At 49.1% G+C, this 13404-nt stretch overlaps 2 protein-coding genes and 2 non-coding genes across 4 annotated transcripts; all 4 read left to right on the forward strand.

Moving 5' to 3' along the window:
- The first annotated feature begins 19 nt into the window (after positions 1-19).
- RPL12 (ribosomal protein L12) lies at positions 20-4253 on the forward strand. Its single transcript, XM_072125342.1, has 7 exons — positions 20-190; positions 1224-1297; positions 1573-1671; positions 3201-3282; positions 3807-3893; positions 4002-4114; positions 4199-4253. Exons 1-7 carry the CDS (start codon positions 154-156, stop codon positions 4202-4204), a joined length of 498 nt encoding a protein of 165 aa, XP_071981443.1. The 5' UTR covers positions 20-153; the 3' UTR covers positions 4205-4253.
- Positions 1029-1152, forward strand: LOC140101506 (small nucleolar RNA SNORA65). Its single transcript, XR_011850102.1, has one exon. It is a non-coding gene; the product is annotated as a small nucleolar RNA SNORA65 (small nucleolar RNA).
- LOC140101507 (small nucleolar RNA SNORA65) lies at positions 3634-3759 on the forward strand. The gene has a single exon (XR_011850103.1). It is a non-coding gene; the product is annotated as a small nucleolar RNA SNORA65 (small nucleolar RNA).
- A 3481-nt stretch (positions 4254-7734) lies between the features above and the next one.
- On the forward strand, positions 7735-12338 carry ZMYND19 (zinc finger MYND-type containing 19). Its single transcript, XM_072125343.1, has 6 exons — positions 7735-8051; positions 10006-10065; positions 10214-10320; positions 10398-10538; positions 11023-11203; positions 11742-12338. The coding sequence occupies exons 1-6, from the start codon at positions 8001-8003 to the stop codon at positions 11883-11885; spliced, it is 684 nt and encodes a 227-aa protein (XP_071981444.1). The 5' UTR covers positions 7735-8000; the 3' UTR covers positions 11886-12338.
- Positions 12339-13404: the final 1066 nt, after the last annotated feature.

The following is a 13404-nucleotide window of genomic DNA, read 5'->3' on the forward strand; positions in this document are numbered from 1 at the left end:
GCATTGAATACGCCGCCGCACGCTAACTCCTCCCTCTTTCTCTTTACGCTTCCCGCTGGTGAAGGTGCAACTGCCCTCGGTCGTCCCGAATCCGGGTTCATCCGACACCGATACCGGCACTTGTGAAGCGGAGCCCCCTAGTCCGGCACAGACATGCCTCCTAAGTTCGATCCCAACGAAATTAAAGTCGGTACGTGAGGCGGGAGAGGGCGATGTGAGCCGCCGGGCGGAGCCCCCTGTCCCGCAGGCCGCAGCGCAGGAGATGTCTGCCGGGGTAATGTGAACGGAGGCCGATCATTACCGGGGGAAGGGGCGGCGGGGGTGCGGGTCCTCAGTACGCAGGGGGCGGGCCGTGCGTTGTGTAGTAGACGCGCACGTGATCCCGGAGTGTAGGGAGAATACGGTCTTGTGCACGGAGCGTGCTGCTCGCGGGTTCTAGTCCGTGTGTGACCATAAAATTATTCTATCTCCTATTATTGTTGGGTTACTGTAGATTTTAGTTAGTAGAGAGTAGTAGGTGCTTATTGAATGGGTCATGGGGTTATTGGGGCTCCATTGGATGAGGTGTATATGTTTTTAGTGCGGCTATGGGGCTCATCCTCTGTCTGCACAGAATTGGAGTGTATTATGTAAATGGAGCTGCCTACCCTTCCATGCTGGGAGTAGTAGTGCTGTGCCATTCTGGTGTATGTGACTGGCCGCTCTGTGGGCGCTGCTCAGAACCCCCCAGCTATCAGCAAGTTATCCCCTTTCCTCTGGATAGTGAAGGAATTGCAGCCTCTGTAATTGGGTCTACCTTGCCTGGGCCATGGATCTGTGCACAAGTGGTTCTGATGGATCTAATATATGGGGTTGGATCCTGTTGGGTTGGGAGATGTGCTCCAACGTTCTGATTAGGAAGCAGCCGCCTGCACTTGGTCTTGTCTCCAGAGGTCATTGGCTGCTGTGATCACATGATTGTCCTGTTCTGCAGGGACCATGGGGGGGGGGTCTTCTGTGAAACACTACTCTGTATTGGGTTCTAGCCACCCGCCACTATACCAGTCTGCTGTGTCTCGGTACCGTCCAGTGGTGAGCTTAGAGCAACCTCCTCTTAGGAAACAGGGCAGGTCATCACGTGGTCTGCCCTGTGCCGAAAGATGGAGAACACTGCCCCCTAGTGTCTGGGCTGTGGATTTCACTTGTCTTTTCTAGGCATCTCACTTCTTCTCTTTTGGTTGTAGTCTTCCTGAGATGCACTGGTGGGGAGGTGGGAGCCACTTCTGCTCTGGCCCCAAAGATCGGACCTCTGGGTTTGGTAAGTTTATAAGATTTCTTGTTGGCTCTACTGTTGATGGATTCGTTTGCTTTTTGTTCCCACTTAAAGGGATTCTCCAGTCACTTCTGATTGAGTTATAACCTGTGCAGGACCTGAAGGGAGGAGCAAGTCTCTAGGTTGTAGCAATGAAGATGAGTCCTGCTCCTCATTTTTAGGGCCTGGACCAAATTTTATTCAATGAATTTGCATTGAATGGAGTTATCCTTTAAGGCCCAAGTGAGAACATTTATTCAACAATGCTTTTTGTTTTTTAGTCTCCCAAGAAAGTTGGTGATGACATTGCCAAGGCGACCGGTGACTGGAAGGGGCTGAGGATCACTGTCAAGCTGACAATCCAGAACAGACAGGCTCAGGTAATGTGTCCGGATTATGGCATATAGATGGCTGAACTGCAGTACCAGATATGTCCTGTGCTGGCGCACCTCCAGGTCTCATAGCTGTGACCTGCAGGATATGTGCTCAAGGAAATCTAGCATCATGATAACCCAGGGTCGCCTGCTAGTAGGTCCAGGCACAGTGACTCGGGAAGTCTTTATCAATGGTCTTCTTCCTTTTAATACTTAAAGGGAACCCGTCACCACTATTTTCACAAATACAGGTAGTGACAGGTTCCTATAGAGCTCTAATAACTATTTGACACCCTGCTTGTAGCTAAAAATTATGCCCCTGAGATTCCCATATATTCAACTTTATAGTTTTATCTGGTAACTAAGCATGGCTATAGCGAGTCCAGGGGGCGTGGCCTCCTCGGGCTGAATCCAGCAGCTCCTCCCCATCCTATCTCTGTATGCTGCTATAATGTCATGTGACCAGGGTGACATCATCACAGGTCCTATAGCTTTTGTAGCATTAGGAACTGTACACTAAGCATATATGTCATGAAATCACAGCAGGCTGCATGGAGAGGAGTAGAAGTCCATGGAGGCTGCTGTGATGGTTTTATGTGGTCAGATATGTACATGGGGTATAGTTTTCATATTAAGTAGCTCAAGGACCTTTGATGGCACCCTGGTCACATGACATTAGGCCCCCTCCCCCCCAGGGGATCTGAGGGGAACAATTTTTAGCTAAAAGCAGGGTGTCAGATAGTTACTAGAGCTCTATAGGAACCTGCCACTACCTGTATTTGTGAAAACAGTGGTGACGGGTTCCCTTTAAGTTATGCTAATGAGTCCTAGGGGCTCTAGTGAGTGTTTCCGGAGCCCCTCAGTGCTGTAGATTCAGGGGCTATTAGAATGAGCATAGCAGGTCCCCCCCTCATCCCTCTGCCTGTGTAATTGCAACAGGAAATTCAGGGGGTGGGGAGACCTGCTCTGCTCATTGCAACAACCTGTGAAGTCATCACGAAGGGGCTCTGGAAACACCAGATCATCAATCATTACCATAATTTTAAGGTTGTTAGAAGATAGGAGGCCATGGATAGCAAATGGTGATTTTCTTGTTTCCCTATACTTCAGAAGTTATTTGCTTCTCTAAAGTGATGGGGAGTGATCAGCTACCTGCAGCTGTATCACTAAAAGCCCCCATATTGGGATCTTTTAGGAATATATTGCACTTTCTGAGCTTAGTAGTAGCCACCCGCCACTATGCTGGTCCTCCCATGACCTAGTATTTACCAGTGGTGCGCTAAGATTAACACCCAGTCTTAGGAAACAGGGTCTTTCCCCATGTGATAGACTCTGTGCCGATGACTGGGGACATGATTGTCCAGAATTAAGAAACGGGGGCACTGCTGTTCACAGGTGGCATTGCAGCTCTATCTTACTTGAATGGAGCTGAACAGAAATGCTACTTGTGGAGAATGGTGGCGCTGGTTTTGGAGAATCCAACCACGTTCTAATGTCTTGGTGATTTGGTTACATCTTGAACTTTTTTTTTCTAGATTGAGGTTGTGCCATCTGCCTCTGCTCTGATCATCAAGGCCCTCAAGGAGCCTCCCCGTGACAGGAAGAAGCAGAAGAACAGTAAGTGGAACTATATAAATTGGTTCATCATAAAGGGGATTCCTGGGATGGACTTTCTCTCATACATTGGTTGGGGATCTATCTGATCTGTGGGGGGGGGGGTCACAATTGGCACTTACCTCATCAACTATTATCAGACTTGAGTTATGGTGAGTGCTGTACCCTCTTTACTATCAAAGCAGAGTGCCAACATGGTATAGAGGCTGTGTGTGGGATTGCAGATCTCTTCACGTTAAGGTGATAAAATATAATCTATTAGCTGATGATCAGGGTAGTCTGACCTCTACCACATGGATAAGATAAAGTACTAGAATCTCTCCTATGTTTCTGGCTCCTGCCTCACTACAGCCACCCGCCACTATAGCAGCCTGATGTGACTGTATATAAACCAGTGGTGAGCTAAGAGAAGACTCCACCTATAGGAAACAGGGTTGCTCTACATGTGAGTGACTCTGTGCCGTTAGGATGGGGACATATAGATGCTTATTAACGACCTGTACTGACTGCGGCTTCTCTATCAACAGTTAAACACAACGGCAACGTCTCCATGGATGAAGTGATCGCCATCGCCCGCCAGATGAGGCCCCGATCCCTGGCCAGGGAGCTGTCAGGTGAGTTATGTGAATAGGGTTTGGCTTCTCGCCTGGGAAGTGGGTGCATAATGTGGCTTTTGTGAATCCCCCCTATGGAGCTGGTATTTACTGACTCTCATCCTACAGGAACCATCAAGGAGATCCTGGGCACCGCACAGTCCGTGGGCTGCAATGTGGACGGCAGACACCCACACGACATCATTGACGATATTAACAGCGGTGCCGTGGAGTGCCCTACAGTAAGTGTTTCTCTATTACATGCAACTTATTACTATAATATACCTCCTACTATGGATCCTGACTTCTTCCTTTCCTCCTTGCAGAGTTAAATCTTTGAAGAGGCGACTTGAATATCAATAAAATGTTTGATCCACACAATCTGTCCTGTTTTCATTCATTGCTAAAGATTAAAATATTCAACATGCAATTTGGAGATTCTGCACTAATGGGATCTGTCTGCTCTTGCAGTACCTGTAAAGTCTCACTAGGTGGTGCAGTGGTTTCTTACACTGATCTTCCTGTGGTGGTACTGGTTCCTCCATATCTGTGTAAAGTGCAGCACTATGATATCTTCAGAGGTGAATAAGCAGTACTGCTACTCGCCAAATGTGGCTCCAGATAATAAAAGGGACATCTACCAATGTACAGCTTTATGCATAATCTCTTCAAGGCAACAATCCAATTGCCTTGAAAGGATTGGAGAGCTGTTCAGTGAGGGTTCCTTGTTGGACACTGGAGGAACCTCACTAAATGTTTGCGTATATATAATTGGGGTGGTGTATTGGTTGTGGGCAGGGAATTTCCTCTGGAGCATTAATGGGTTTTTATTGACCTATTCTAATCAAAATAAGGGAGATTGTCATGTCTGAATCTAATGTGGAGTTCTTGTGGGTTTCCTTATGGTTCTGCTGGTGATCAGTGCTCTATAGTAGCAGTATGTTGAGTGGTATAATCATTAGGTATCCAGCCTGGACAAGACTCTGGCTGTAGAAATTATACAGGGGCTTTGAGCACAGGCGCCTCTTGCTCCAACAGATCAGGACTGATGTTGGTGTCAGTATGAGAAATACATAGGTGCACATTTAAGAGCTTGCACGGTTTTCTGTCTTGGCACTAGAACATGCAAACTCCTTGCATATGTTTATAGTGTCTGTGCCAGTACAGTGGGTGCCCTGTGTCTTACAAAAGACAAGATTTTTGGAAATCTCTGCCTTTTTTTATTCTGAATTTGAAATTCAGGAATCCACAACTTTGATCAATAGCTTTACTCTGCAGATGAATGGGACAAATCTGCCAAATATATGCTGTAATGTTTGATTGGAATCTATCAATGGAGCAAACTCTTAGCCATGCTTCTATACTGTCCTGTGGTCAATAAGGATGTGACACCAGGACCTCACTTACAGCTGTCTCTATATACTGTCCTGTGACCAGAGGGATATGGCTGCAGTCAGCAGTTGTTGCAGGACAAAATACTTGTGCTGGATCAGCACCACAGAGGTTATTGTGTATTAGGACCAGCCCCCAGATTCCTCCTGTGCTTCAGGGGGAGAGATCCCAGGGTAAAACAGAACATGTCAATACCCAATACAGTAGGTTTTTTGTGTATGGTAACCTGTAAGGATTGGCAGGTGACTGGCTGCTACAGTCTACCATACACTGCTTATGAGAAGCAATGCTCCATGGCTTCTCATGTGCACCAGTAGCCTCCTATAGCACACATGGAATTATTACACCTCTATGGATTTGTGGTACCTCACACCCACCACCAGACATGGGCCTATTAAATAAAGTGGTTGGGCTGTGAATTGTGGGGCCACCGTTAAGTGGAAGTGTCGTGGTGATGAGATCAATTGAGTCAGTGCTGCTGGGAGATGCACTGGTTCTGTTCATCATAACTGATGCATGGAGTCCCCTCGTTTACCTCTGCTGAACAGTTATTCTTTAAATGATTACAGCTGAGCATTTGTTACAGGATTGGGAACTTGGATTGTGGGCAGAGCACAGATAGCTGCATGGCCGAATATTGTCCACAGGACCAGCTCTGATCACCATGATGATGCTACTTAAAGCTGTCTGCATGCTCTGTGCAGTACTAGGCAGTAGTTTTGCAAGCAGCTGTAGGCTGCATTCAGATGGCTGTTGTGGGAATGTATGTCCTATGGCGAACCGGGGGCAGTACCACATATCGTAAATGGGGGGGAAAACCCACCATCAGGAATTTACCAATTAAAGGGGTTGTCCAACTATTAGAAAAACTTTAACAGGAGGGCTTTATTTTTTTTTTTAATCTTTGCCCTCCTCCAGTGCTTCTGGTGTTCTGCATTGTGGTCTTCTAGACCCTGGGGCACACGAGCTCTGGCAGCCTGGCACAGCCACCTGCCTCATGTCCCAGTATCTGATACAGCATATGGACAGGTGGTGCCCGATTGCCAGAGCGGAGCTTCCCTGCCCCTGTAAACAAATGGGTATGGCTCTGAAGGACCGTGTTGTGGAACACCAGGAGGGCAGTAAAGGTGTTCTATATAAATATATATTTTTTTAAAATCCTATATATAAATATCTTGATCCAAACTTGAACTAATATGCAAATTTTCAGCAGAGTATACCGGAATTTGAAGCAGCCTCTCCTCTACGCCCCAGTAGCATCTGCTGTCCCACCACCTTCTGCATCCTTGGCGCGCTCCTTCTACCTTTCTTTAAACTGTGCACATAGTGGCACCTGCCGCCACATAGCTGCAGCTACTGTGGATGTTGGAGAGCAGTGTGGACAGCATAGGATACAGGGGCATGGAGAGCCCATGCGCCATTAGTCTCTTTCAATGTTCATCATATTGGATCAACTTTAGATGAGGCTACAAAGTGTTATAGGGTTAGGGAAAGACAGTTTAAAGCTGGAGCTGCATTCACATGCGATGGGTGACAAGCATTCGGTGCTGGTTATCACATTTGCTTATACGTTCAGGCTGTGGCACACCAATGTGCGCTTTGATTCCTTTTCTAAACGGAGTAGAATTGGTGTGTGGCTGCTGCCTCAGGGTTTAAGTAGGAACTGATCATCTGATCTACAGTTAAAGGTAGATTCCTGATGGTAGGTTTTCAACAATCGGAGACAGCTCTGCTGCAGACTTATTATGTAGCATGCACCATGTTGCGTATTTTCTATGGGTAGTATTCATCGTGTACACGTGGCCATGGGTTATTCCATCACTACTCCTGGATCCTAGCCATCGGCAGGCTCCTGTGTAGCTCCCCCTTCATTGATGACCACTATACCATGGCGCTGTACTGTGTGAGATGCATCCTTTCTCTGAATACTACAGTCACTTATGACAGCTGATTGGTGGGAATGAATAATCACTACTTTTCGGATATCTATTGTCAAGGAATAAATAATTCTGGAATATCCCTTCTGTTCCTGGTGAGCCAGATGCAGGATGTCACTCATGATGCCTGCAGGGCTAAAAATATGTGGGTTAAATGAACATAAACAATGTAAATTTTGGAAATTCTATTGAAAAATTGCTGACAATTCGATGATCGGTCTTTTACCCCACAACTGCGTCTGGCCATATGTAAAATTCTACAAGACTGAGATTTCTATAAAACAATATCATTACTTATCTGGCTGCCGACAAAGACCTGCTCTACATAAACGATGGGACGGCCACGTGATTTATCGGCCGATCAGTTCTGGCCCTTTAATCTTGACACCTGCTGACGTCAGCGCCTGGCGCCTTGAACGCTTTTTCCCGCGAAACTGACGTCATTACCAAGAGCACCCCGCCCCTTCCCCTTCAGAGCGTCAGTTGGAAGCGACTAGCCCCGCCTCTGCAGCGCAGTGATTGGCCGACGTGTACCGGCTGCGCACAGTAGGCTTTCGGGCACCTCGGATTCTGATTGGCGAGTCGGCGTCCCCGACCCCGCCCTTTCTGGGTGTCGCCAGTGCGCGCGGCAGGGGGAGAGGCGGTGCGTGGCAGCCCAGGTCTCCCTCGTGTGGCGTCGGGGCGAGCCCGGTCGGTCGATCCTAGACGTCACCGGCGAGGTGGGAGGGGCTCGTCTGGCGGAGACGGAGGAGAAGCGGAGGGCGGCGATTACCTGTCGCTCCCTCAGCGCGCACCGGCCATGACGGACTTTAAGCTCGGCATCGTACGACTCGGTCGTGTGGCCGGCAAGGTGAGAGCCTGGAGGGGGCGCCCGGTGTCTCCTCATAGCGGGATATCGGGGCTCAGTATACGGGGTACACACGTTTATACGGAGGTCTGATAGACACACCCGCTAGTGGGAGGAGATTAGGCCGCCCCTCCCCCCGGTCGGCGAGGTGTGCTGCCTCGCCTGACATCCCCTCGCTAGAGGGCGCCATTACAGCGATACCGGAGCGCCACCTGGCTGCCACCTGTAGTACTGCCGGTCATCCATCTGCACCACCACCAGTGGGCGTGCTGGGGGATGTAGTGACAGGGTGCAGGTGGATGCTGGGGGTTTTAGTGTCAGGGTGCAGGTGGATGCTGGGGGTTGTAGTGACAGGGTGCAGGTGGATGCTGGGGGTTGTAGTGACAGGGTGCTGGTGGATGCTGGGGGTTGTAGTGACAGGGTGCAGGTGGATGCTGGGGGTTGTAGTGACAGGGTGCAGGTGGATGCTGGGGGTTGTAGTGACAGGGTGCAGGTGGATGCTGGGGGTTGTAGTGACAGGGTGCAGGTGGATGCTGGGGGTTGTAGTGACAGGGTGCAGGTGGATGCTGGGGGTTGTAGTGACAGGGTGCAGGTGGATGCTGGGGGTTGTAGTGACAGGGTGCAGGTGGATGCTGGGGGTTGTAGTGACAGGGTGCAGGTGGATGCTGGGGGTTGTAGTGACAGGGTGCAGGTGGATGCTGGGGGTTGTAGTGACAGGGTGCAGGTGGATGCTGGGGGTTGTAGTGACAGGGTGCAGGTGGATGCTGGGGGTTGTAGTGACAGGGTGCAGGTGGATGCTGGGGGTTGTAGTGACAGGGTGCAGGTGGATGCTGGGGGTTGTAGTGACAAGGTGCAGGTGGATGCTGGGGGTTGTAGTGACAGGGTGCAGGTGGATGCTGGGGGTTGTAGTGACAGGACTCGGGTGCAGGTGGATGTCTGGGCATGCTGGGGGTTGTAGTGACAGGGTGCAGGTGGATGCTGGAAGTTGTGGTGACAGGGTGCAGGTGGATGCTGGAAGTTGTGGTGACAGGGTGCAGGTGGATGCTGGAAGTTGTAGTGACAGGGTGCAGGTGGATGCTGGAAGTTGTAGTGTCAGGGTGCAGGTGGATGCTGGGGCATGCTGGGGGTTGTAGTGACAGGGCTGGAGTGCAGGTGGATGCTGGGGGGTTGTAGTGTCAGGGTGCAGCTGGATGCTGGGGGTTGTAGTGTCAGGGCTTAGGTGTTGGTGGATGTCTGGGCATGCTGGGGGTTGTAGTGTCAGGGTGCAGATGGATGTTGGGGGGGAGTAGCTGGCCCCCGCTGTAGATGGATGTTGGGGGGGAGTAGTTGGCCCCCGCTGTAGATGGATGTTGGGGGGGAGTAGTTGGCCCCCGGTGCAGATGGATGTTGGGGGGGGGGGGGGGAGTAGCTGGCCCCCTGGTGCAGAAGGCTGTTGGGGGGCAGTAGCTGGCCCCCGGTGTAGGTGGCGCACCTTCTCCCCTCTGGCTGCAGCCACCATTGCTCCCGGATCACATCTGGTTTCCAGGGAGGTGTTGGCTTTGGGATTGTGTAAGATCTGGAGATCGCTCCCACACGTTGGGTGTGTCTGTACCTAAAGCCTCTGGGATCCTAAAGACCTTTGTCACGTCTCTCCCTTCTGGTGCCATCCAAGGTCACAGCATGAGCTCTACACCTTCCCATTCCAGATCTCTGCTTGCTGTCTAGAGGCTCTTCCTGACCTGTGACACTGATGTACATTGGTCAGATGGGGATTTTCCAGATAATTGTAACAAACCCTCAGCTGTGAAAAATATTAGATTTATGAAGGTGTTTTGCTTTGGAATGTAAAGTAGAATTGTCTATTCGCCGACAGCAAGCAGAGATTTTGAAAATTATGAAGAATTCAAGTACAAAATGGATAAGAACTGTTTTGGATCTGGTGACGAGGAGATAATGTGATGTCTTCTTCCGTTTCTAGATCAAGTATACGCTAATCGATGAGCAGGACATCCCCCTGGTGGACAACTATTCCTTTGAAGTAAGCAGAGTTATTTACTATCCCCCTATGGTTTTATTATAATGGATCCATGTAGTACTGCATGTCCCCTGCAGGGGGTGCGCATGATACCCGGGGTAAGAGAAGCCGCAGTGTATCACTCACTAATCATGTCTCCCCCCTCCCTCAGGCTCGGATGGAGGTGGACGCCGATGGAAACGGTGCCAAGATCTTTGCTTACGCCTTTGACAAGTACAAGGGGCGCGGATCGGGGCGTCTGCTGCATGAACTGCTGTGGTAAGTGACCCCCGCCCCCCGTCCTGTAATAGTGCTGATCCGTTATATACTCATAACCATCTCCTCCCTGCTTATAGGCAGAGGCATAAAGGAGGCATCGCACCCGGATTCCAGGTCCTGCACCTCAACGGCATCACTGTGGATAACAGATTAGATAACCTACAGCTAGTGCCCTGGGGCTGGAGACCTGAGATAGAAGAAGTGTCCAGCAAGCAGAGGTACTACATCCTGTATTATACTCCAGAGCTGCACTCACTATTCTGCTGCTGGTGCAGTCACTGTGTACATACATGACATTACTTATCCTGTTCTCATCCTGAGTTACATCCTGTATTATACACCAGAGCTGCACTCACTATTCTGCTGCTGGTGCAGTCACTGTGTACATACATGACATTACTTATCCTGTACTGATCCTGAGTTACATCCTGTATTATACTCCAGAGCTGCACTCACTATTCTGCTGCTGGTGCAGTCACTGTGTACATACATGACATTACTTATCCTGTACTGATCATGAGTTACATCCTGTATTATACTCCAGAGCTGCACTCACTATTCTGCTGCTGGTGCAGTCACTGTGTACATACATGACATTACTTATCCTGTACTGATCCTGAGTTACATCCTGTATTATACTCCAGAGCTGCACTCATTATTCTGTATTCATTATAATGACCAGGTGTTCGCTCTTCTTTGCAGGGAGCAGTCTCTGTATTGGTTGGCCATACAGCAGCTCCCCACTGACCCGATTGAAGACTTGTTTCCGCTGCTGAACGTCACTCGCTGCTATAACGCTAACGGAGAGGTCGTCCGGGAAGAAGAGAATTCCTGCACCTACTATGAATGTCACTACCCTCCATGTACCATGATAGAGAAACAGGTTGGTACATAATCCCCAGATGGAAGACCACACTGGAGTCTAACTTCTAGCTTTTGGTAGCCAAAATTCCCATATCCCCACCACCTCTTCCCTAGTGGGGACATGTCCTTATCCTTACACTGCTGTGCTCGTATTTCTCTGAATTGAACTGCTTCCCAGCCCCACTATGTTATGAGTAAAACATGAAGCAAGCTCTGGTTGAATACTAGAGCCGAATAGAAGGGATTTTGGAGCAGCTCATTGCAGAGAGCCAAGAGCACAGCAGTGTGAGGACACTTCCACCACAGGTGTTAGAGGAGCCCTGTTCCCAACACACAAGGCATGCAGGGAGTTGCCGTCTCACAATAGCCCCATCCTGCTGCCCACCCTGTCTACCTACCTCACTAACACAAACGCCCCCCAGGGCTCATACTTGGTATTGCATCTCCATTGAATGCAGTACCATACTCATCCTATGGCCAGAGGTGGCGCTGTCGCTCACTGATGGAACATGTGTTTTTCTAATTTTTATATATATATATATTTTTTTATATTGCAGTTACGTGAATTTAATATATGTGGTCGATGCCAACTAGCGAGATACTGTGGTACCCAGTGCCAACAGAAGGACTGGCCCGCTCACAAGAAGCACTGTTCTGAGAAGATCCGGATACTGCACTGCGAGCCGGACCCCGAGCGGTGACTGTGTGTCCCGGGTTCTCCCCATTTGCTGTAAATGCTCCATTATTTTTGTACATGGAGGCCGGGATGTTGTGTATTTTGCACACGTACAAGTGACTGGTCATGGACACCAGAGGCACTGAAGATGATCCTGTGAGGCTTGAGTGGAGGCCGGACCGCCGCCGCCGCGGGTCTCTGCCAGGGGTGGGACCCGCCATTCCAGTATTACACAGACTGCTGGGGGCGCTCCGGCCGGGGGCTTGTAATTTATGTTGTTTGTAAAGTTTGATGTACAGTTGTTCTTTTTGGTCATTTTATAATATTTTTGATCCGCCCTGCGGACGGCGGGTTTTTCCAGGTTTTTGTGCCATTTTTTTTAGCAGGACGAGGCACAATCCATCTGGATGCATAAAGTCTGGTCGGTCAGGATCTGAAATATTATGCATGTAAAATTAAAAGAAAAGTAGATGGTTAATTCCCGGTGTGAAGGTCTTAATAATAATAATTTAATGATTCTTTTATTTATATAGCGCACACAGATTACGCAGCGCTGCACAAAGCATGTCAAATCGGTCCCCCCAATGGGGCTCACAATCTAAACAACCTAACAGTATGTTTTGGAGTGTGGGAGGAAACCGGAGTACCCGGAGAACATACAAACTCTTTGCAGATGTTGACCTGGGTAGGATTTGAACCCAGGACTCCAGTGCTTCAAGGCAGAAGTGCTACCCAGTGCCGCCTTAAGGTCTTTTATGTACATTATAATGCCGGACTGTAACTTGTCCTCACACTGCTGTGCTCTGTGCATTGAACTGCTCCCAAGGCTGCCTTTATCTGGTTAACAGCTGCAGTAGGATTCAGGTTCGAGTACAGATACACTGAGGGAAGAGGCACTGTAGCTGCTCAACACAGGATCAAGTATACAGCAGTGTGAGGACATGCCCCCAGTGCACGGAGAGAAGCCACAATCTTAGCAGAACTGTAAAAACAGATTTATGTTCTAACATTGATGGGGAAATACTGAGTATTAATTATTATTATTATATTTGAAAGGTTTATGACACTGGCATGGTTGTTCTTTTTCCATATCAACTTGACAAAGATCCATGTCTGAGATGTAGGTCATTCCTCACACCTCTGTGACATGACCTGCACTAACCTGCCAATCATAACTTAATAAAATGCAGATTGTGGTGACATCACAACATAGACATTGCATTGCAGTGTAATCTCATGAGGCTGATGTATACACCATGCTGGGCACAGGAGGATGAGAAATGCTCTATATAAATATCCTTACAGATTTACAGCTTCTTAGGTAAAGGATGATCACTGTGGTATGTGTTCCCCGGGCCCTACCATTCGCTGGTCAGTGCCCATGCTGACCCCTGACCACTGCTGGCTATGATAGAAAGGTGTCAGGATACACAGGATATGGCAGCTCGCTGTGTATGGGGGGTGTAGTCACAGAGGGGTCAGAGCTCCCAAGCTGACTCCTGACCACTGCTGGTTATGATAGAAAGGTGTCAGGACATGGCAGC

The sequence above is a fragment of the Engystomops pustulosus genome, chromosome 9, assembly GCF_040894005.1.
Source record: "Engystomops pustulosus chromosome 9, aEngPut4.maternal, whole genome shotgun sequence".
Classification (NCBI taxonomy): domain Eukaryota; kingdom Metazoa; phylum Chordata; class Amphibia; order Anura; family Leptodactylidae; genus Engystomops; species Engystomops pustulosus.